The 25,502-nt window shown below is 37.7% G+C and overlaps 1 protein-coding gene across 1 annotated transcript in view; it reads right to left on the reverse strand.

Annotated features, from left to right (window-relative positions):
* Positions 1 to 25,048, reverse strand: part of POF1B (POF1B actin binding protein) — a 102,554-nt gene extending 77,506 nt beyond the window's left edge. Inside the window, exons 1-4 of the mRNA XM_029241265.1 lie at positions 24,946 to 25,048; positions 24,498 to 24,821; positions 5,601 to 5,675; positions 3,228 to 3,308 (exon numbers count right to left, since the gene is read on the reverse strand). Of these exons, the coding sequence (XP_029097098.1) occupies positions 3,228 to 3,308; positions 5,601 to 5,675; positions 24,498 to 24,782 (441 nt within the window). The 5' untranslated portion in view covers positions 24,783 to 24,821; positions 24,946 to 25,048. The remainder of the gene's footprint in view (positions 1 to 3,227; positions 3,309 to 5,600; positions 5,676 to 24,497; positions 24,822 to 24,945) is intronic.
* Between the last annotated feature and the right edge of the window lie 454 nt (positions 25,049 to 25,502).

A 25,502-nucleotide genomic window follows, 5' to 3' on the forward strand; every position in this document is an offset into this window, starting at 1 on the left:
ATTACAACAGCCTGAGGTGAGCCGTGTACTCTCCCATGGAAGTTGTCCCTGGATCCCGGGACCCTGGCAGTGGCAGGCTGCACAGGCTCCCAGGAGGGGAGGTGTGGATAGTGACCTGTGCTTGCACACAGGCTTCTTGGTGGCTTCAGCAGCAGCCTTGGCATCCCATGCCCTTCTCTGGGGTCTGCGCTGATAGCCGCACCTTTCACCTGTCTCTGGAGCTCAGTTAAGCAGCGCTCTGAATCCCCTTTCCTTGCTCACCACAAAACAGAGGCAAGAAAAATTATCTTGCCTCTTTGGCAGCTCCAGACTTTTTCCAGGACTCCCTCCAAGTTAGCTGTGGCACACTAGCCCACTTCAGGTTGTGTTCACACAGCAAACCCCAGTCCTCTCCCTGGTATCTGACCTCCAAAGCCCAAGCCTCAGCTTGCAGCCCCTGCCCACTCCAGGGGGTGAGCAGACAAGCCTCTCGGGCTGGTGAGTCCTGGTTGGCACCAATCCTCTGTGCAGGGATCACTCTTCTTTGCCCTCTGCACCCTGTTGCTCCTCTCTCCTCTGTGGCTCCAAAGCTTCCCCCCTCTGCCACCCAGTCTCCACCTGCAAAGGGGCTTCTTAGTGTGTGGAAACCTTTCCTCATTCACATCTCCTTCCCAGAGGTGCAGGTCCTATCCCTATTGTTTTGTCTGTTTTTTCTTTTTCCCTACCCAGGTATGTGGGGAGTTTCTTGCCTTTTGGGAAGTCTGAGGTCTTCTGCCAGCATTCAGCAGGTGTTCTGTAGGGGTTGTTCCACATGTAGATGTATTTCTGATGTATTTGTGGGGTGGAAGGTTATCTCCATGTCCTACTCTTCTGCCATTTTCAGGAATCGGGATTTTTGTCTCCAGTGCAGGTAAGGCAGGATCTTCCTGACATCAGTATGGATTTTAAACACCGGTGAGTATGAAAGGACCACAGGTTTTTCTGCAGTTCTTTTCTAGCATTTGCCAGCCCCCGTGCCTAGACTGATTTGAATTTCTCCCTGTGCCATTTATCTTCCCACTTCCCCTTCCTGCCTTCCACCACCGTTTGATGAATGGGTTTTTGTAATTCTAGCTGTTGTATTTTGTGGACTTGTTATTTTTGTTTTTCTGTGAAGTACATATACTGGATGTGGGAGGTAAAGGAGGCTCTGCTGCTCCTGGTCACTCCCTTTATAGCCATCACTGTCTTGTTTCTTGTAACTCAGGTTACATTTGTTCTCTTGCTGCACTGCAAGGAACACAAGCCTGAAGAGATGGAACAGGAGTTAAGACCTCACAGCTAGATCTGCTGGGTTTTGAGAAGTGATTTTCTTTCTTCCCCTTCAAGCAGAAAAAGATTTTTTCACTGGTACATTTAATGTGCCCCCAGCTATAGGGAGGTACCAATTTTGTACAAGTGCCATTGCAAAACAGAATGCTCAGAGAACCTGAACTTTTAAACTCTGGAGGTCTGAACTTTACTGTGGGTCTTTCTGGTATTTCAAAGGATATTGGGTGCTGCAAATAGGAACTGAAAGGGTAAACTTATTAAACCCATTAAACCTGAGGGAAAAAAATTCACTGAATAAATGATAACTTCTCTGTGCTGCTGTTTTCTCACTTTTTTAGAACTAAATGAGATAAAATATGTAAATTGCCTAGCATGGAGTGTATATCCAATAAGTATTAATTCTTCCATTTCCTCATTAACTAGAGAATAAGAATGCATCCAAAGTCACATAAGAATTGCTTGCAAAGAAGGCTGGAATTCAAATGATTCGATATTTAAAATCTCTCCATGGATATATCTTAGGCAAACACAATACTTCTCACATCGTGAAAAAAAAGTGCTATCTAGAACTAATTCTTTGAGAGCCAGGGATGTCAAGTGTAATATGAATTCAAATATGCATATTCCCCAGTTTATTTGTGAAAGGAAGAAAAAGAGAATGAGAGGAAAAAGGGGAAAACATAAAGTGATTGGCTAAGTTGTAGAAAGAGGCACAGTCTCATCTCCGAGGGCTTCCTCATTTCTCCCTTCCCCCACGCACATTTTTTCAGATTTTTTGCTTAAACACTTGATTCTGCAAAAGGAGCAAGCAGCTGCTTTCCTATAATCACATTCTCTCTTGATTTTTACATAGATGTATGAAAACTCAAAGAAATGTCCAAAACAATCACCCCCTCCAACACAGAGCTTGTAAGCTCATAGGTTCACACATGCGCATGTGCACAACTAACAGCCTCTCTAGCTAGAGACATGAGACGATAATTTTTAAATGAATAAAGAAAGAAGATGGGAGATAGATACAAGCAGAAGTATAGTATTGATATATACTTCCCACTCAACTAGACTAGTACCAAGTGTGTTACCCTAATTTAACCCTTTGCTTTCCACAGCTGAAGAAAATGATCAATTTTATTTTTGAGAGAGAGAACTGTTTCCTGCAGTAGTAGAAAAATAAAATAAAGAGAAAAGCAAAGAATTGTGGTATTATTATCCGGGGCACACTGTTTCTATTTGTGAAACTTTTGTCCTTATAACCCCATAGAAGAACCTCCTGTTGCAGCTAAAGTAAGGCCGTGTGTGTGTGTGTGTGTGTGTGTGTGTGTGTTGAGGAAGGCTTATTACTATGGGGAAAATATTTTTCTTAGTTTTCTCCTCAAAATGAGTCAAAGAATAATATCCTAGTTTGTATAATATAAGGTTAAATATCTTTGTAGAAAATATAATAATGTAATTTCCAAAAGACCTCATTTCTAGGCACAAAAGTTCATACACTGTAGGAAACAAAGGCATGGAGACATTTTTGAACTTTTGACTTTTCATTTTCTTCTTCCTAGCCCATATCTCAATGGCAAATCTAAATAGACTAAAGACTCCAACTGCCGATGCAACAGGTGATAGTTTTATATGAAGTCTGTGAAAGAACTTTGTCCCTTTTTTCTTTGGTTCAAAGTGCACAAAGCGTGGTGCTATAGAAGCAGAAAGACTTTATAACCCAACAATTTTCATGTTACTTGGAACTGTTGCATCTCTGAGGCACATGGTTGTCTGGAGCTAAAGATGACTTTGTTAATATTAATGATCAGAAAGTAACTTTATAACTGGAAGAGCTCCAACAATCTGATTTTAGGAATCTAGTAGCTGACTCACCCTTCTCGTTTAAGCTATCAACTTCTGAGGAATTACTAGGTTGTGACAAGAGTTTGCATGATATAGCTTACCTGTTCAGGATTTTGCACTACATATTGCCTAATAGTGGTCTGCGGGTATGTAGTGGCTTTCACTGTTGGAGAATGGAGTTCCTGTGAAGAAAAGATAAAAGCTGCATATAATCATAGTTATTTAGTGACTTTGCAGCCAGAATAATAGGGAGCAATTTTCAGAGTTAAATTTTAAAAACCATTTACATAAATGATGACATATGAATTTATGTTTTGGTCAATTTCAGTCTGAAAAACATACATGAAGGAGTGTGTTTATGGGCTCAGCACCATGCTAGGTATTTCTATTATACTCATTGCATAGTAATTCATCACACATTCCAAACTATATTTGATGGGAGTCTCAAAATATTTGTTTCATTATAATGCCCCCACATGATTAGAAGAAAATATAGCTTAATATTTATTAATCAGAGTTTCTGTTTGGAAAGGACATCCTATATTTTAAAAAATGAAAGGAGACGCAAAGAGAAAACTGTGTGTGTGTACACTTAAACATTTAAATCTTCAGTGTGGTGGTGGGCGAGGGCCATAAATAACATTAAAAGGGAGACAAAACACAAGAACAAAGTCATTTGTAAATTTTTGATGGAAAAAGAGTGGGTATCATTAATATAAAGAGAGTTTTATACCTCGGTGAGAAAAAAAATCTTCACACTAATAGAAAAATGAGCAAACGGTATGAAAGCAGAAAAGAAGAAAAGCAAACGATTAACAAACAACAAAAATTATTCAAACAAACTAAGAATCAAGTAAACATAACAAAAGAATACCATATTTTAACTGGGAAAATGTTAAAATAATAATGCTGATGAGGGCACAGTAGGAGGAGCATTTTCCTGTGGAGAGGGGAAAGATTAAATAATCATGCATAAGCTGAAATATGTAGCCATTGAAATAATGATCTTGATAATACAAATTTACATTAAAAAGCTCATAACATGTAAGATTAAGTGAGAGTGAAGATATAAAACTGCATATATGGTATGATCTTAATTTTTTATTTGAATGGAAGAAAACACAACAAAATGCTAAGAGTACTATCTCTGGGTAGGGGATGGGTCATGAGTGAATTTTATTTTTTCTTCTTTATGTTCTTTTGTATTTCCAAATTTTCTAGAAAAAACATTTTTTGTCAGAAGTAAAATTTACAGCAAACTTAATTATAGAGCCATTTATTATGAAAAATAACAGTAAATGCAATTTTATGACTGGATTTGAGTGTAGTGAACAGCTCTGTGATTTAAGTAGACTTACTTTTCTGAGCTAATCCTATCTTGGTGGTCCATCCCATGGGGCTCCACTTTTAACTCAGTTGTAACCTTTATTCCACTGTCCTATGTTTTGTTAGTGTGTGACCCATGTTAGTCTGAGGTCTTTGGGAGTAGTGATTGGTTCCAATTCACCTTTGTGCAATATTTGGTACATACTTGGCAGTCAGCAAATGTTTGCTGAATAAACGCATGACTCTAACTGACCTAGCTCTAGGCCAGGCCGAATTGGGACATGGTAGGCAAACTTTTCTTTGATAATCTTACTTGTTCTGCATAATATCACCTTTTCCTCACTGTACCCCAGGTCTAGAGACCAGCTTTTGTCCATTTGTCCCTTCACTATTCAAGTTCACATCGTGACACTTCAGTCTGGGCAGGCATGTTTTCTCAGAACAATATCTTTCTCCCTCCTATCTTCCAAATCCTGCAGCCTTTATACTCCCCTCCTGTGTACTAACAAACTCAAGATGTCATATGGTATATTTACTCAGAATTTACTTTTTAATATGTGGGACTAGCTCATTAAACACATATTTGTTAATATGGTATTTAATTATTATTACAGGTACCTTTTGGAGATATAATGTGTACACTCAAAAATAATCTTAAAAGTGGGATTATTAGGTCACAAAGGTTAAGGGAACTTGAACTTATGTGTCTTTCAAATCATGCACCTTGGAGAAGGGCTAGTTCTGACCCTGTAAGTTATTCTCTCTGGATATAAATGTACAGTATTATCATTCACAAGGCCATGTCCTCAATCAATCCAAGATCTAGGTACTTCATTTCTGCTCAGATCAAGGACCCTTAAAATATACATAATCAGTGGGAGATCCTTAGAGAAAAATAAACTGCACTCAAACAAAAGCAATCAGATTGAGTAGACAATGAAATTGAAAAACCTCAATTCACAGCACTTGCTTCACATTCCTATAATGGGCTGAGCTGACTTTCATATGTAAGGCTCTCCTTTCCAGTTTTATGTTCCTGAATTTTTGTGAATGTGTAAAGTTTTATGAGGGCCTAAAGATCACTTAAACAGACAAGAAAGGTTTACACAAAAAGAAAGTAATCTAATCTAACCCACATCTTATTTTACCTGTTCAGTATTTGGGGTTATATGTACAGTGCTTGGGGCACAAGTAGATATTTTCAGAGTTGGAGAATGAAGTTCCTGTTGATAGAAAAAAAAGGGGGTTCAGAAACTGTTACTGAGCAGTATCGTTTAAATGTCTTAGGTTCTTGGGCTTCCCTGGTGGTGCAGTGGTTGAGAGTCCGCCTGCTAATGCAGGGGCCACGGGTTCGTGCCCCGGCCCGGGAAGATCCCACATGCCACGGAGCGGCTGGGCCCGTGAGCAATGGCTGCTGAGCCTGCACGTCCGGAGCCTGTGCTCCACAACAGGAGAGGCCACAACAGTGAGAGGCCCACGTACGGAAAAAAAAAAAAAAAAAAAGACTTAAGTTCTGAAGGTATTATTATTTCCTTTATTTTTATAATAACCCAATTTGTCAGAAATAAGAACGTTATTTAGTGCTTTCTTAGATGATGTCCATCTTTCCAAAAAGCACATTACCAATTCCTTTGTCAGCATTGCAAGTAATCTAATGAAAAATAATTTCTAGAATGCTTTCATAACAGTACATACTTCTTGCACTTTTAGTTTGCATCCCTTTTTTTGCTTTTTTGAGAACTCACCTGATGTATCCCCCGATGTTATTGTATGTCTGCAATTAACAAGATTTAAAGTTTAACAAACAAAAACATTAAATGTAAAAAAATCTGAAACCAATATAGGAAACTACCTTTGAAAACTCAACTAAGACTACTGCTCTTATATTACTTCAAGATAATTTTTAATTATGCTTCATGTGATCTGCTTCTAGTTTAATTTCAAAGAGTAGGTTCTGATGTTAAAGAATGATCCATAAAGATGAGAGTATGATTTTTGATAATGTTTAGATAAAATGTTCACTCTATCGATTATGCTGGCATTCTTTACATTTTTCCCAGATCAGCAAATTGCATAATTTATCAGTGTGCAAAGAGTCGACAGCATTACTCAATTTCTTCATACATTACTATAATTTACAACCAATTGACACAACTCCAGGATATATTCCTAAAACGATAAAAATAGTGTTTTCTTCAGATCAAGGAGGTATTAAAAATCAGAATCACAGACTTAGAAGGGAAACACTGACAGACTCATACCAAAATATAGCTATAATGTAGGTGTAGCGTGTGTTCTTAAAACAGGACTGTGCATTTACTGAGACTGCCAAATGTTCTGCACGCTGTGGTTTTCCTTTTGGTTCAACTTGTAACATTTTCATCCTTCCTCCCTCTGTTACATCAACAGCAATACTGCAAGCTTAATGTTTCTAGGCAGACTTTGAATAAGTTCCCAGATTTCCTGCTGGTAGCTGAGGATAATTGCTCAGACAAATGCACAGAATTAAAGACTTTAGACCAAAAATGTACGTGTTCTTCAGTTTAGGAAAATGGTTACAAATACAACCAAGTGCAGGTGGATTTGGCCCAGAGATCCAACAGGAATAAGTTCAGAAAGACAAAAAATGTGATTTTTAGTTATACAATAGTGCATGAATACACTCTAACATAAAAATTTATAAAGTCAAAGGTCTTCCCTTAACCATCCTCCCTTCATTCAAATCTCTTACCCATATTTATACATATATGTATAAATAATATTTACTGCTTTTATTATTCTGCAATGTAAGCCTAACAATATCTCATATTATAGATTAATGTCTTAATTCATTATTTTAAATTATAGTGTTCCATAATGTTTGTTTGATAGTTTATTTATCTATCTTTTAAAAATTGTTTCCAGGTTTCCACTATGCTGCAAAGAGCATCCTTGTGCAATGTGAGCATTTCTCTAGAATCCCACAAAGTGGAATTACTAGAGCACAGAGTATGTGCATTATTCATTTTAATACATACTGCCCAATTGATTTCTCAAATGACTATGCCAATTCCACATCCATCAGCAAGTGTAAAATTACTCATGTGTGAAAGATGCTTTTATGAAAACTTTTAGCCTTTTTAGGCTGTAGCTAGTAATACTAGGGTTATTTTGAGAATACAGTTAGTGCACACTGCCTGGTACCTGGTTCTATAGATGGTAGTTCTTTCCCCTTCCCTTTACCCTATTCAAATATGATGACATCAGAAAATTAAACAGAATGAAACTTAACTAGCTATGTGGAGTAGCTTTTAAGATGAAAGAGTATACTGAGAAGTTTTATAAACTTGCTGAAATTAACCCAAGTAAGAATACACACACATACACAAATATGTGTGTGTGTGGTGTGTGTGTATGTATCTTACATATTTAGGGCATATATTGATAGGCAGTTACTTTACTCAGATGCCAAGATAGCAGATATTCAAAAGGCAAATTGGTGTATTTGCACAAAGACTAGTCTAGTGCTAAAATGAAGAAATTATTCAATCTTCTTATATTTGGAAAGCTGGTACATTAATTCCACAAATTATGCTTTACTTAATTGTTCTGAGCCTTCATTATTAGAATTGATCTAGGCAAATGTGGCTTTTCCCATACAACCCTTATGGAAACGAAGGACAAATGGAATGACTTCAAAAAGTAAAATATTAAGGTGGTAGCTTAATATGGGTCAAAGAGATTAAGACGTATGGCAGTGACCAGAATGAGTTTAAATTACAGCAGAATTAGACTTATCATAAGGTGGGAAAAAACCTATCTGAATATAAGGTATATTAATTTCAGAAAAACTTGCTAAAGAAAACCCTTTTCCCCTGAAAGTCTACGGAATTAGATAAGTAGGGTGAGTAAAGGTCCAAAATGAACATTGTCTTGATGATGGAAGTTACTTTCAGTGGCATCTAGCGCTAGGCAGGATTGCAGCAAGTCATCCCACAAGTAGCCATTGCTTATTCTACAGGAAGTGATCAAAAATGTTTGTGAATGGATGAATGGATGAATGAAGAGGATGCCTTAGTTTTAAAGGCATCTCAGGAATAGAAATCTAAATCTCTCTCTTGATAACCTATATCAATGTTTAATTTTCAGTGTCACTCATCTGTACAGAGCTTCCCTAAATCCTTCATGTTGAAATCATTAAATCTAATGAATAGTTACATCTTTTGTACTTATGCCCTCTATGCCATAGCCCCATGTTCCTTATAACAAAATAACTGAAGGCTGGGGAAGGGATGGTGGTGACTATCATAATATAGTGGAAAGAGTCCTGTGCTTGAAGTCCAGAGCCCTAGGTTCTACTTCTAGTTATACCACTATACTACCAGCCAGCTATGATAATGAACAACTCATGCCATCTTCCTGAGCTTGTTTCCTCATGTGAGAAACGGGATGTGGGTATGTTTAAGTGTGGACTGGAGGATCTTTAAGCCCCATTCTATTTCCGACATTCTGTGAATATAAGAGATCACTCCCAGCTTATTTTTCCATACAGACAAGACAATTTCAAATCCTTTCAACTTGTTAGTCTTGTTTTCCTTTGATGAAGATGATAATGACAACTAACACCTATTAAGAGCTTTCTATGCCAAATATATTACATAGATCATCTTATTTAACACTCAGAAAAACTGTCATCAGAAAGGTACTATTATAATAACCCCATTTTACATATGAGTAAAATTAGACAAAGATAGGTTAAGTAGCTAGCTGAAGATCACACAGCTAATACTAAGGTGTTGGGATTCCAACTCAAGTAGCATGATGCTACTTAATCACTAAATCCAGAACTCATAACCTTAATCACTATACCTTCCCACACCTATAGCCTGCCTCATTATATTTTCTGTTCTTCAAGTTGTGGAACAAAATTCTACTGTTAGATTTGAGTAATTCTCATAATAGGAGACTAGATATTTGATTCTTTTTATTATTTACTATCAAAAGTAACTTTTTGGTGCCTGAAAACAAGAAATCCACCTATAACTAACCGTGTGAGAGAATAGCCCTGATTAAATATTTTAAACTTCTACAAATACAATAGGGTTTTTTTTTAAAGTAGACAGCATTATATATTTAGAGTGTACATACAGAACTCTAAACTCAATAAAACATTGAATTTTTATTTAATTTTCATATCATTTAAGCCCTTTGATTTTGCAGGAAGGTCCTACATTTTCTGATCAAATATTCAGCCTAGTATTGAGTCGCTTATTCCTGTGGCTCATATTTGCTAAATACATAAATATTGCCTGTTGGCAACATTCTTTAGGTAGAGTTTTGTTGAAAAATAATTTTGTTTATAATTAGTAGATTTAGGCTTAGTATGAAATCCAAGGGTGTTTTTCCCACGGTGACTAAGGTCATTTTCTACTTTGGGAAAGTTGTAGCAGCCCTCTTCCCTCTTCTTCCTCCTCCCCACCTTTTTCCTTCTCCTTCTCCTCACCCTTCTCTTTCCGTTTTTCTCCTCCTCCTCCTCTTATAAAGTACATGTGGCATTACCAATTTTAAGATCAGAGTGGATTAAAATCAGTCTGCTTTTCTGGGATAATTTTACAACATCACTTGAGATAATTGTTCATAACTTGGTTTAACCTAAATCAGAGTTGGGATACAGGAATCAGATATCAGACTGTATGACATAAATAAGAGTCAAATGTATAGATCAGGAATATCCAGTATAGCATGGTGGTTACAAGCATAGACCTAGAACTAGACTGCTTAGATTTAAATCCCAGTTCTACCACATACTAGCTCCATGAACTTGAGCAAGTTACATAGCACTCCTGTGCCTTTGTTACCTCATCAGTAAAAATGGGAATGATATTTGAACATTACTTACTAAAGTTTAAAATTAATTCAGTAGCTTAAGGGACATAGGCAGTTCCAGAGAGGCTATGAAACCCAGATCATGTGCTAAAGGAAAGGGAGGTGCATTTTTATTGAGGAGGGTTATTTCATCATTTTCCTCTATTTAAATATTTACTCTTTCAAAAAGTAAGGTTCTGGGGAAATTATATAAAGGATAGATACAGTCACCCCTCTGTATCCACAGGTTCTGCATCTTCAAATTCAACCAATGAAGGATTGAAAATATAAAAAAAAAATCTGGAAGTTTCAAAAAGCAAAACTTAAATTTGGTGTGCTCTGTCAACTATTTATATAGTATTTACACTGTATTTACAAATCTAAAGATGATTTTAAATATGGGCAAGGATATGCATAGGTTATATAAGATACCTGACAATCAGTTAGAAAAGGGCTTCCGGGAAGATGGCAGAAGAGTAAGACGTGGAGATCACCTTCCTCCCCACAGATACACCAGAAATACATCTACACGTGGACAACTCCTACAAAACACCTACTGAATGCTGGCAAAAGACCTGAGACCTCCCAAAAGGCAAGAAACCCCCCCACGTACCTGGGTAGGGCAAAAGAAAAAAGAATAAACAGAGACAAAAGGATAGGGACAAGACCTGCACCAGTGCAAGGGAGCTGTGAAGGAGGAAAGGTTTCCACACACTAGGAAGCCCCTTCGGGGGTGGAGACTGCGGGTGGTGGAGGGGGGAAAGCTTCGGGGCAGAGGAGGAGAGCACAGCAACAGGGGTGCTGAGGGCAAAGCAGAGAAATTCCCGCAAAGAGGATCATTGCCAACCGGCACTCACCAGCCTGAGAGGCTTGTCGGCTCACCCGCCAGGGCGGGCAGGGCTGGGAGTTGAGGCTCAGGCTTCAGTCGGAGTACCGGGAGAGGACTGGGGTTGGCAGCAAGAACACAGCCTGCAGGGGTTAGTGCACCACAGCTGGCCAGGAGGGAGTCTGGGGAAAAGTCTGGACTTGTCCAACAGGCAAGAGACTTTGTCTTCCCTCTTTGTTTCCTGGTGCGTGAGGAGAGGGGATTAAGAGCGCTGCTTAAAGGAACTCCAGAGAAGGGGCGCGAGCAGCTGCTAAAAGCATGGACCCCAGAGATGAGCATGAGACGCTAACGCTGCTGCTGCCACCACCAAGAAGCCTGTGTGCGAGCACAGGTTACTATCCACAACCCCCTTCCGGGGAGCCTGTGCAGCCCGCCACTGCCAGGGTCCCTGGATCCAGGGACAACTCCCCCGGGAGAACGCATGGTGCACCTCAGGCTGCTGCGACGTCATGCCGGCCTCTGCCGCCGCAGGCTTGCCCCGCACTCCGTGCCCCTCCCTCCCCCCAGCCTGAGTGAGCCAGAGCCCCCGAATCAGCAGCTCCTTTAACCCCGTCCAGTCTAAGCGAAGAACAGACGCCCTCTGGCGACCTACACGCAGAGGTGGGGCCAGATCCAAAATTGAGTCCCTGGGAGCTGTGCAAACAAACAAGAGAAATGGAAATCTCTGCCAGCAGCCTCAGAAGCAGCGGACTGAAACTCCACAATAAACTTGATGTACCCTGCATCGGTGGAGTACATGCATAGACAACGAATCATTCCAAATTGAGAAGGTGGACTTTGAGAGCAAGATTTATGATTTTTTCCCCTTTTCATCTTTTTGTGAGTGTATATGTGTATGCTTCTGTGTGAGATTTTGTATGTATAGCTTTGCTTCCACCATTTGTCCTAGGGTTCTATCCGTCCATTTTTTGTTTGTTTGTTTTTTAATATTTTTTGTCTTAATAATTATTTTTCTATTTTAATAACTTTATTACATTTTATCTTACGCTATTTTACTTTATCTTCTTTCTTTTTTCCTTCCTTCCCTCCTTCCTCCCTTCCTTCCCCCCTCCCTCCCTCCTTTCTTTCTTTCTTTCTTACTACTTCTACTAATTCTTTCTTTCTACTTTTTCTCCCTTTTATTCTGAGCCGAGTGGATAAAAGGCTCTTGGTGCTGCAGCCAGGAGTCAATGCTGTGCCTCTGAGGTGGGAGAGCCAACTTCAGGACACTGGTCCACAAGAGACATCCCAGCTCCACACAATAACAAATGGCGAAAGCTCCCAGAGATCTCCACCTCAACACCAGCACCCAGCTTCACTTAACAACCAGCAAGCTACAGTGCTGGACATTCTATGCCAAAAAACTAGCAAGACAGGAGCACAACACCACCCATTAGCAAAGAGGCTGCCTAAAATCATAATAAGTCCACAGACACCCCCAAACCCACCAACAGATGTGGACCTGCCCACCAGAAAGAAAAGATCCAGCCTCATCCACCAGAACAGATGCACTAGTCCCCTCCACCAAGAAGCCGACACAACCCACTGAATGAACTTTAGCCACTGGGGACAGACACCAAAAACAATGGGAACTACGAACCTGCAGCCTGCAAAAAGGAGACCCCAAACACAGTAAGATAAGCAAAATGAGAAGACACAAAAACACACAGCCGATGAAGGAGCAAGATAAAAACCCACCAGACCTAACAAATGAAGATGAAATAGGCAGGCCACCTGAAAAAGAATTCAGAATAATAATAGTAAAGATGATTCAAAATCTTGGAAATAGAATAGACAAAATGCAAGAAACATTTACCAAGGACCTAGAAGAACTAAAGATGAAACAAGCAACGATGAACAACACAATAAATGAAATTAAAAATACTCTAGATGGGATCAATAGCAGAATAACTGAGGCAGAAGAACAGATGAGTGACCTGGAAGATAAAATAGTGGAAATAACTACCGCAGACCAGAATAAACAAAAAAAAATGAAAAGAACTGAGGACAGTCTAAGAGACCTCTGGGACAACATTAAACGCACCAACATTTGAATTATAGGGGTTCCAGAAGAACAAGAGAAAAAGAAAGGGACTGAGAAAATATTTGAAGAGATTATAGTTGAAAACTTACCTAATATGGGAAAGGAAAGAGTTAATCAAGTCCAGGAAGCACAGAGAGTCCCATACGGGATAAATCCAAGGAGAAATATGCCAAGACACATATTAATCAAACTGTCAAAAATTAAATACAAAGAAAACATATTAAAAGCAGCAAGGGAAAAACAACAAATAACACATGAAGGAATCCCCATAAGGTTAACAGCTGATCTTTCAGCAGAAACTGCAAGCCAGAAGGGACTGGCAGGACATATTTATGAAGGAGAAGAACCTGCAACCAAGATTACTCTACATAGCAAGGATCTCATTCAGATTTGATGGTGAAATTAAAACCTTTACAGACAAGCAAATGTTGAGAGAGTTCAGCACCACCAAACCAGCTTTACAACAACTACTAAAGAAACTTCTCTAGGCAAGAAACACAAGAGAAGGAAAAGAGCTACAATAATGAACCCAAAGCAATTAGGAAAATGGGAATAGGAACATACATATTGATAATTACCTTAAATGTAAGTGGACTAAATGTTCCCAGCAAAAGACAGGATTGGCTGAATGGATACAAAAACAAGACCATATATATGCTGTCTACAAGGGACCAACTTCAGACCTAGAGACACATACAGACTGAAAGTAAGGGGATGGAAAAAGATATTTCATGCAATTGGAAACCAAAGAAAGCTGGAGTAGCAATTCTCATATCACACAAAATAGACTTTGAAATAAAGACTATTAGAAGAGACAACGTAGGACACTACATAATGATCAAGGGATCGATCCAAGAAGATATAACAATTGTAAATATTTATGCACCCAACACAGGAGCACCTCAATACATAAGGCAAATACTAGCAGCCATAAAAGGGCAAATCGGCAGGAACACATCCATAGTAGGGGACTTTAACACCCCACTTTCACCAATGGACAGATCATCCAAAATGAAAATAAATAATGAAACACAAGCTTTAAATGATACATTAAACAAGATGGACTTAATTGATATTTATAGTACATTCCATCCAAAAAACACAGAATACAAATTTTCTCAAGTGCTCATGGAGCATTCTCCAAGATAGATCATATCTTGGGTCACAAGTCAACCCTCGGTAAATTTAAGAAAATTGAAATTGTTTCAAGTATCATTTCTGACAACAAAGCTATGAGACTAGATATCAATTACAGGAAAAGATCTGTAAAAAAATACAAACACATGGAGGCTAAACAATACACTACTTAATAACGAAGTGGTCACTGAAGAAATCAAAGAGGAAATAAAAAAATACCTAGAAACAAATGAAAATGGAGACACGATGACCCCAAATCTATGTGATGCAGCAAAAGAAGTTCTAAGAGGGAAGTTTATAGCAATGCAATCCTACCTTAAGAAACAGGAAACAACTCGAATAAACAACCTAACCTTGCACCTAAAGCAATTAGAGAAAGAAGAACAAAAAAACCCCAAAGTTAGCTGAAGGAAAGAAATCATAAAAATCAAATCAGAAATAAATGAACAAGAAATGAAGGAAACGACAGCAAAGATCAACAAAACTAAATGCTGGTACTTGGAAAAGATAAACAAAACTGATAAACCATTAGCCAGACTCATCAAGAAAAAAAGGGAGAAGACTCAAATCAATAGCATTAGAAATGAAAAAGGAGAAGTAACAACTGACACTGCAGAAATACAAAACATCATGAGAGATTACTACAAGCAATTCTATGCCAATAAAATGGACAACCTGGAAGAAATGGACAAATTCTTAGAAATGCACAACCTGCCAAGACTGAATCAGGAAGAAATAGAAAATATGAACAGACCAATCACAAGCACTGAAATTGAAACTGTGATTAAAAATCTTCCAACAAACAAAAGCCCAGGATCAGATGGCTTCACAGGCTAATTCTATCAAATATTTAGAGAAGAGCTAACAACTACCCTTCTCAAACTCTTCCAAAATATAGCAGAGGGAGGAACACTCCCGAACTCATTCTACGAGGCCACCATCACCCTGATACCAAACCCAGACAAGGATGTCACAGAGAAAGAAAACTACAAGCCAATATCACTGATGAACATAGATGCAAAAATCCTCAACAAAATACTAGCAAACAGAATCCAACAGCAGATTAAAAGGATCATACACCATGATCAAGTGAGGTTTATTCCAGGAATGCAAGGATTCTTCAATATATGCAAAACAATCAATGTTATAAACCATATTAACAAAGTGGAGGAGAAAAACCATATGATCATCTCAATAGATGCAGAGAAAGCTTTCGACAAAATTCAACACCCATTTATGATAAAATCCCTGCGGAAAGTAGGCATAGAGGGAACTTTCCTCAGAATAATAAAGGCCATATATGACAAATCCACAGCCAACATTGTCCTCAATGGTGAAAAACTGAAAGCATTTCCACTAAGATCAGGAGCAAGACAAGGTTGCCCACTCTCACCACTCTTATTCAACATACTTTTTGAAGTTTTATCCACAGCAATCAGGGAATAAAAGGAAATAGAAGAAATCCAAATTGGAAAAGAAGAAGTAAAGCTGTCACTGTTTGCAGATGACATGATACTATACATAGAGAATCCTATACATGCTACCAGAAAACTACTAGAGCTAATCAATGAATTTGGTAAAGTAGCAGGATACAAAATTAATGCACAGAAATCTCTGGCATTCCTATACACTAATGATGAAAAATCTGAAAGTGAAATCAAGAACACTCCCATTTACCATTGCAACAAAAAGAATAAAATATCTAGGAATAAACCTACCTAAGGAGACAAAAGACCTGTATTCAGAAAATTAAAAGACACTGATGAAAGAAATTAAAAATGATACAAATAGTTGGAGAGATATACCATGTTCTTAGATTGGAAGAATCAACATTGTGAAAATGACTCTACTACCCAAAGCAATCTACAGATTCAATGCAATCCCTATCCAACTACCACTGGCATTTTTCACAGAACTAGAACAAAAAATTTCACAATTTGTATGGTAACACAAAAGACTCCGAATAGCCAAAGCAATGTTGAGAACGAAAAACGGAACTGGAGGAATCAGGCTCCCTGACTTCAGACAATACTACAAAGCTACAGTAATCATGACAGTATGGTACTGGCACAAAAACAGAAATATAGATCAATGGAAGAGGATAGAAAGCCCAGAGGTAAACCCACGCACATATGGTCACCTTATCTTTGATAAAGGAGGCAGGAATGTATAGTGGATAAAGGACAGCCTCTTCAATAAGTGGTGCTGGGAAAACTGGACAGGTACATGTAAAAGTATGAGATTAGATCACTCCCTAACACCATACACAGAAATAAGCTCAAAATAGATTAAAGACCTAAATGTAAGGCCAGAAACTATCAACCTCTTAGAGGAAAACATCGGCAGAACACTCTAAGACATAAATCACAGCAAGATCCTTTTTGACCCACCCCCTACAGAAATGGAAATAAAAATAAACAAATGAGGCCTAATTAAACTTCAAAGCTTTTGCACAGCAAAGGAAACCATAAACAAGACCAAAAGACAGCCCTCAGAATGGGAGAAAATATTTGCAAATGAAGCAACTGACAAAGAATTAATCTCCAAAATTTATAAACAGCTCATGCAGCTCAATAACAAAAACAACAAACAACCCAATCCAATGGGCAGAAGACCTAAATAGACATTTCTCCAAAGAAGATATACAGACTGCCAACAAACACATGAAAGAATGCTCAACTTCATTAATCATTAGAGAAATGCAAATCAAAACTACAATGAGATATAATCTCACACCAGTCAGAATGGCCGTCATCAAAAAATCTAGAAGCAATAAATGCTGAAGAGGGTGTGGAGGAAAGGGAACCATCTTGCACTGTTGGCTAGAATGTAAATTGATACAGCCACTGTGGAGAACAGTATGGAGGTTCCTTAAAAAACTACAAATAGAACTACCATATGACCCAGCAATCCCACTATTGGGCATATACCCTGAGAATACCATAATTCAAAAAGAGTCATGTACCAAAATGTTCATTGCAGCTCTATTTACAATAGCCTGGAGATGCAAACAACCTAAGTGTCCATCATCAGATGAATGGATAAAGAAGATGTGGCACATATATACAGTGGAATATTAGCCATAAAAAGAAATGAAATTGAGCGGTTTGTAATGAGGTGGATAGACCTGGAGTCTGTCATACAGAGTGAAGTAAGCCAGAAAGAGAAAGACAAATACCGTATGCTAACACATATATATGGAATTTAAGAAAAAAAAATGTCATGAAGAACCTAGGGGTAAGACAGGAATAAATACACAGACCTACTAGAGAATGGACTTGAGGATATGTGGAGGGGGAAGGGTAAGCTGTGACAAAGCGAGAGAGATTCATGGACATATATACACTACCAAACGTAAGGTCGATAGCTAGTGGGAAGCAGCCGCATAGCACAGGGAGATCAGCTTGGTGCTTTGTGACCACCTGGATGGGTGGGATAGGGAGGATGGGAGGGAGGGAGACACAAGAGGGAAGAGATTTGGGAACATATTTATATGTATAACTGATTCACTTTGTTATAAAGCAGAAACTAACAACAAAATAAAGATACTTGAGCATAAGTGGATTTTGGTATCCGGAGCAGAGGTCCAAATATCAGTCCTCCTCAGATAGCAAAGGATGACTATACCTGCATACATACAGAAAAATATTTCATTCAGCTCTTTTAAAAAATTTTATGAATTTAATTCTTCTTCTACTGAAATTGTCATTCTAAACTTGTACGTTGAAAGTTTGTGGCCTTTTTTGTTTCATTCCTATGTTTCCGTTAAAGCTGATCCTGTACTTTGGTAGCCCTTTGATCGCACATTTGCACCACCATGAATTTCTTTGAATTGTGATGATCTTAGAGGTAGTTCTATACGTAAATGAGTAGCTTGAATATATAGATCTGTAGGGTCCAGTAGAACTCTCTGCAGTGGTGGAAATGCCCTGTATCTGTGCTGTACAGTTCAGTAGTCACTAGCCACATGTGGCTGTTGAGCACTTAAAATGTGGCTATTGCAGCTGAGGAACTGAATAATTAGTTTTATTGGATTTGAATTAATTTAAATGTTAATGTAATTAACCACATACTACCCTACTGGAAGTGTAGCTCTAGAGGAAGCATTAGGTGCATTAGGTAAGAGGCAGACTGCAAGCAAGCTTTAATGTCAGCATCACTACATTTTAAAAAGGAAAAAGAAAAAAACACACACTAAAAAAAACTTCATTTCAAATATTGAGGTTCAAGTTCAAAGACTCTAAGAGCATGGGAACTTCCAAATTACTCTTTCTAAAGGATATTTATGCCAGTAAACATTATAAATACATTCTTGCTGCTCCAGTCTTTTGATCATACACCATGTTTTAGAAAATTGCTTTAATGCTTTTCCTTGTTAGTCTTTCTTAGCCAGTAGAGCCCTAATAAGCCTTTCAAGCATATGTGTTTACCTAATCTTCCCAGTGTCAAAGGAACCCTTACTTTATAGTCTATTCATTTAGCTTATTACCGTAGTTTGTGCAGCTATCGGCTTTTGTTGGCTATATTTTTATAAATCAATAATACAAACAGAAATAATTATCCAGTGCTAACTCTGTGCTGGACACCTTCACATGTTATCTCAATACTCACTACAACTCTGAAGGAAGGTATTATTATCCCCACTTTACAAATGAGGACACTAGGTCATGAGAGGTCAAGTCATTTATTCTGGGTAATACAACATTAACACGATGTGTCAGGCACTGTGCTGTGTATTTTTCACCATATATTATCGCATTTGACTCTAATAACAATCCTATGACTTAGGTGTTATTATCGCCCCATTTTATAGATGAGGCAACTGAAGCATATAGCTAGCAAGTCCCTGAACCAGGAATTAAACCAAAGAAGTTTAAAACCTAAGCTTACACTATTAGCCACTACACTTGACTGTTTCATAGTTCAGTTCTCCCCAAGTCTACCTCATCAATGCACATTTATTATTTGTAGTTCTCTCTGGGACACTACACATAGATTCATTTGCATGGGCACTTTCTCCACACAATGTTCTCTGTGACTGATCTTTAGGCTCTACGTAATATGAACATTTTCAATCAATACCTATTGGCTTTCATTTTCCTATTGATAGCTCTGATCAAAGAGTTCAAGACCTTGGTGCAATATGTAAAGGAGAGACAGCAAGACTGCTGGGAACGAGAATTAGGTAATAGAAAAGATTACATGCATAGTACAGGACTTTGTTCTTTAAATATTTGGAATCTTGTTGAAATAAACATGGCACTCTTTCATGTTGCCTAATTTGAATTTTAAAACTTTACTTAAAAACTAATACATAATATAATGTTCCAAGAAGGAAAACCATGGGAGCCTTCTATACGCTCCTGTCAGTTTTAATGACTATGAGAATCACTGAAAATAATAATAGTGACTTAGGAAAAGGCTAGGCTGAATAGTTTCAAAAGAGGCAGTATCTTTAAAAACCACCTGAAATTTATGCTGGCAGAATTTGCCAAGGCAAACGGCCATTTAAATAGGCCATTTAAATAAATTTTCAGAATAGTTTGGGAGATGCTTTTGTTAGAACCTGTCAAAGACAGTAACATGGTTAAACACTTGCCTTAGGTTATTGTTGAGATGCTGTTCTGAACTTTGTACAGGAAGAAACGTAAATTATAATGACCTCTGTTTATATGAAACAAACACTTCCTTAATTTAGGATAAAATCTGTGATTCTGTTCTCATGTAAAGAAAGCAATAGAATGTAATAGTAATAGAAATCCTTCCACTCATCCCTTCCCTCCAAGGAAAATCCCTCATTTAAGAGACCCATTCCTGGATTCTTTCTTTTCTTGAAGGCAACTAGGAGAGAAAATAAAGTATACAGTCCCTTTGTAGCGCATGCTTTTTGACTTTAAAAACTGAAAGTACATACGTTCCATTGGAAGCCAAAAAAGGATGGCTATTAAGATAGCTGCTGTTGTGAAGAAAAAGTTAGCTCAAATACACCTGTTTAGAAAGGTTTTCACTTTTAAGTAGGGTTTAAGAGCATGGCAAACTTGCAGTTATTTTACCAAGAATTGTCAAGAAAAAAAACAACAGTTAAAGGAAAACTTCACCTCCCTCCCCTTTGCCCCCCCTCCCTTTCTCTCTCTCTCTCTCTCTCTCTCTCTCTCTCTCTCTCTCTCTCTCTCTCTCTCTCTCACACACACACACACACACACACACACACACACACACGCAATGATAGCTCATGAGTGCCACTGACTCAAAACAGGCCTAGCAATTTATCAGACCTCCCTTAAACAAGAGACAATTGGCAAGGGCATTTTCACCCAGCAATTACTTGCACTCAATTTCTATAGCTTCATTTAATTGTAAGTACAAAAGGGATGACCAAAGCTGAAAACTGGGCCTCTTAATCCTTTAACCTCATTGCTTTCTCAGGCAAGCTACTTCCCTGAATAATCGTTCACTTTAGTGACCACTCCTTTGAACAACAATTTTTCAAAGCAACACACCCATCCCCACAGAACAGGAAAATTTTATGATAGTGTATATAAATCCTGGCACAGTAAGGGAACTATCCACTATCTCTGTAACCAAAGAAAAAGGAAAAAAGTCATGTAAACAAAGAAAAGCCCAAGCTGGGTAATTATTGAGAGCAGAGGCCATTCATAAACTCACTCACATTCTCCCCTGGGCTGCTTTCTGGAGCTAAATTTGGTTGCAAGTTTCAAATTTAAAAAAATGGTAATCCATAAAACACAATCTCTAAGAGATCCCTTCTTGCACCAAAATGTTTTATTCAATAAAATATTGATGGCAAAAGCACAAAATTATATTTTAAAATGAAATCTAAACATATAGGACACCTACAGATCAGGTCGTATATATCTGTCCTCAATATGAACTCTCCCTGGATAAGTAAATGGTATTTATCCAGATAATCATGGTGCTTCTTATATAATAGGCACTTAATAAATATGTGTTCAATTAATGCCTGGTATTAAAAATATTTTATTTTGATCAATTTCTCTCTCTCACAACAGAACTCCTCTGTATACGTGGAAAATATCTTGAACTTCATAAAAAGCTAAAATTAATGGAAGAGAAATACATATGTTCAATGCATATTAACATCAATGTTGTTCATCTGAGGCAGTGTTTCATTCTGAGTTAATGATGGTTGTTTAATATTTAGGCCTTTTAAAAGGTTGAGCCATAAGGTTTTTGTTTTCTTTAGTTTTATGTAGTTTCTAGAATTCCATTTATTTACAAGACTATATTCAGTTCTAAAATGCACATATGACCTTGATTACACCTGCTTTTGATTTTTCCTGTTCATATGGATAAACTTAGTAATTTTAATTCTACCATCAATTTAGACAATTTCACCATACCTGGTTTCTATAGTCAGTTTTCTCTGAGAAACACTTTATCAGTCAGACAAAATAATAACTGAGGGAATCATAAAATATATCTGATAAATTTTAGACAAGAAGCAAAGCAACATTATATCTGGAGAAATTTAAAATATGTTTATATCTATAAGCACTATTTTAGTGCACAAGAAAGCAAAAAAGGAAAAACGTGGACCAAAAAGCCAGAAATAGAAAATACTAAAGTGCTGCAAAAAGCATTTGATTAAATCCAAAATGTCTACTACATAAGCGAAAATTAAGATTCAGGAAGCAAAGCAGAGTGACATCAATTTCGGTTTCTCAAAGGGAACATATTTTACTACTGGCAATTATATATTTTTTTAATCTTAGGAATTCTTTTACTATCATCCAAACACAAAAATGCTAAAAACAATTCAAGTAAAAGTTTAATTGAATTCATGATAACTAACAATTGATTATAATACTTATCTTCCTAGCTGCCATGGTCACAAACTTTAGCATCAGAATAATTGCTATATACCAACTCAAAATGTCATTGAAACATGGCATATTAAGGAGAGAATTTTAAAGCATAAAACAGAAAGTGTTTTAAGTAATGTGTACTGCTTGCTTGTGCTTGGCATGGTATATAATAAAGCTGCCACTACATCTTACCCATTTTGTTAACATGAAGGTAATTTCTGATCAATTTTAGGTCCTACTTTATATAATGCCATGCTGCCACTAAACAGGGAGAAAAGAAATAAAATAATAGAATAATAGTTTCCTAGTCACATTCTTTGTGGCAGCTATCTAAAAGCTTTCTTGCCAAATTATCTTTTAGTGGATTTATGAATGCCCTTTGATATCGAACTCAGTTTGAAAGTTTATAGTCAAATTTTCTTTCTAATTTCACTGAGAGAATGAAGATTCTTATTTTTTTTTCCTTTACCACATATCTAGAAGTTCACCTCCCTCTTCCTTACCCAGCCCTTTTCTTTCTTTTCAATTATAAATCACTTCAGACTTCACAACACCCTCCATTCCAATTTCTTTTCCCTGTTTCTGAGGCCATACTTTCTGTCCCTATGGCTCTTTATAAACTCCTTTGGGGAACTACATTTCAGGATAGAGCTAGTCTTGTGAGGATCACTTAGCAAATATCAGATAGAAAGGTGAGTCTCGTAAAAAACTCAACCAGCTTGGTCCCAAGAATATTAAAAAGGAAAGTTGAACCATGGAGTATACAATAAAGTGTGACCCTAAAAGTTGTTCTGTGGTCAATGTTTATAATTTGCCAAATGTAAGCTTTTTAAATTTTTACCTATTTATTTTTCTTTTACTAGGAAGTTGATAAGAAAAGAGGTTAATGTATTTAAATAACTACGCCAGATAGGGTGATTTTAGCATTCGTATGATAATGGTAACTGTTGTTTCAACTTCCCCATTGTTTTGGGACTACTCAGGAACATAGGTGACACCCACTTTGTTGTTCATTAACATCACTGAATACTGGAATGTACATTTGCACTATTATTATCACAAACTAGTAGTTTTGACCTTTTATTTTTCTTCCCTTTGACTTCAATGCAGGTGGAGTTTTTTTTCAAATAGGAAATTACTGACAGTGAATACTGGGCTTTTCTTCATATTTTTCCCTCAAATTAAGCTAGGAGTGAAATAAAACAGGAAAATTGTGGCCTTTGTAGTTGTTGGGTTACTTATATCTTTTAAAACTTCTTTTTAAAATAGTTTCATTATATACTTTAGAAATGTTGCTTCATATCCTAATTAAAATTATTGTTTTGGGAAAAATAATCCATTTTATTCCAGATCAGCATAACAATGCAACATAGGATATCATCCCGATGGTTGCTTTTTGAGCTTTTCACAGTACTACTTGTATCTTGAAACATAATTTTAGTTTGGACTGAAGTTTCCAGAAAGCTTAGAGACATGCAAATTTAATATAAAGAGAGTCAAAGATGAAAACAGACATAGAGCTGTTAATTTTATATTGTCTTACAGTGTTCTTTCATATTCATTGGCAAGTTTATTAACACAGATACTGATGTTAAACTAACCCCTTTAAAAACAAATTTGTTTCATTTTAAAGGGTGTCTTAGACTTCCACCATTATTAGCTTTCATGTAACAATTGCTTACATCTTGCCTTCCTCAATCTTATATTCAATATTCCTTCTACTAATATTCATAAATTATCCACCTTGACTATACAAGAACAAATGCATCATTATCAAAAGATGAAACACATATGACAATTGAAATAGACATTGTGCCTGTCACTTATCCTGGAGTAGCATACTATTTGCTAAACACAAATAATTGCTCGTCACTCCATACATGCCATTGCCCCTGCACCACCATATTTGATACAAAAAAACCTGTTTACTTTTGATATGAAGTGAATCAGTGGGAACCTATTTTATAAAAATGACGGTATTCTAGTTGAGGATTGCTTTGTGGTAGGAGCAAAAGAATACCTCAGGTCATATATTCCAATCTAATTCAACAAAAAATGAACCATCCTATGCTCTAGTTAGATTATGAAAATCACTGGAACTTATAAACAAGTGGCTACAAGAACTAGTAAATGAAAGAACAGCCAAGAGATGGAATTTGGGTGACCGTACATTGCGTATATAGCTGCAATCCAAGAGATAATATCCTGTAGAACAGAGCCAGAGAAGCAGAAAGAAAAGAAATGAGGTCCAAAAGCAAACAAAGGCAACAAAGATTTCCCCTTTCTGGCATAGCTGTCTTTGTGGTACCTGGGAACGGTCGCTCCAAAGCAAGCTTTGGTAGGAGGAGGCAGTTTTGAGAGGGGAGCACACTTCCTGTGAGCCGATGGGGTCCAAGGCCTCAACCACCTTGTTCATGGGCCCACTGTAGGTCCTCACTCGCTCATACACTACATTTTTTTCTGGAGGCTGCTGGGCTTGGCTTGACTGATGGTAGCAGCTGTAATGCTGGGGCTGGCACTGCAGCACTTCTGGGGATTGCTGAGTCCCACAGCTGCTGCTGCTCATCTCACTCCAATAGTTTGAGCTCATCATCTTCTCAGTGGTCACCAAGGTACTCCCCAGATGCTCTCCCTAAGGAACAAACAGAGAGAGATCATGAAAGAAAGGGGCAGGAAAGCAGGCAGGCAGGCACACGTTAGAAGCCTTTTATCAACCACCTCTGCCTATAGTGGTGCCAGGGAGAGATGGGAGTTACCTGAGCAACAGCAGAAGCAGGTCTGGCAGCTACAGAGGAGGCAGCAAATAAAGTAATTGAGTGCAAATGCAAAGTGGAACCACCCCGTGAGATTGCTCCAGGAAATAGTACTGCCACGCCCCTGAGGGGCGGAATCACTGGGTAGGTTTACCTGCCGGGAGAGGCCCTGCTTTGTTATGGAGATAGCTACTAGGCTGTCCAGTAGGGTAAGGAAGTCTGGAAAGAGCAGGAATGTGGAATTTCAGGGCTAAAGCCAGAGCTTCCAAATTCACAGTCTTGGAAATTCACTTGAACTGTAAATAGGCAAACAAAGACATGCCCATGCCAAAACTTACTGCAGAAAAAAGGTCACAAATGTCACATGAAAGTGGCTTTCCCATGGTTCTTAAGCTTAGCAAAGGTAATTACAAACATGAGTATTATCATTCCAGAGTCCCAGACCAAAATAAGGGGTATTAGCCTAAGGACATTAGTTTTCACAGATAAATCTGCATTCTTTGCAAAACCCAGCTAGTAATTGCAGTTAAGGGAGATTGCTATGAGGTTTCCTTCTAGCA

The sequence above is a fragment of the Monodon monoceros genome, unplaced genomic scaffold (genome assembly GCF_005190385.1).
Source record: "Monodon monoceros isolate NGI ecotype Baffin Bay Population unplaced genomic scaffold, NGI_Narwhal_1 Super_Scaffold_22, whole genome shotgun sequence".
Classification (NCBI taxonomy): Eukaryota; Metazoa; Chordata; class Mammalia; order Artiodactyla; family Monodontidae; genus Monodon; species Monodon monoceros.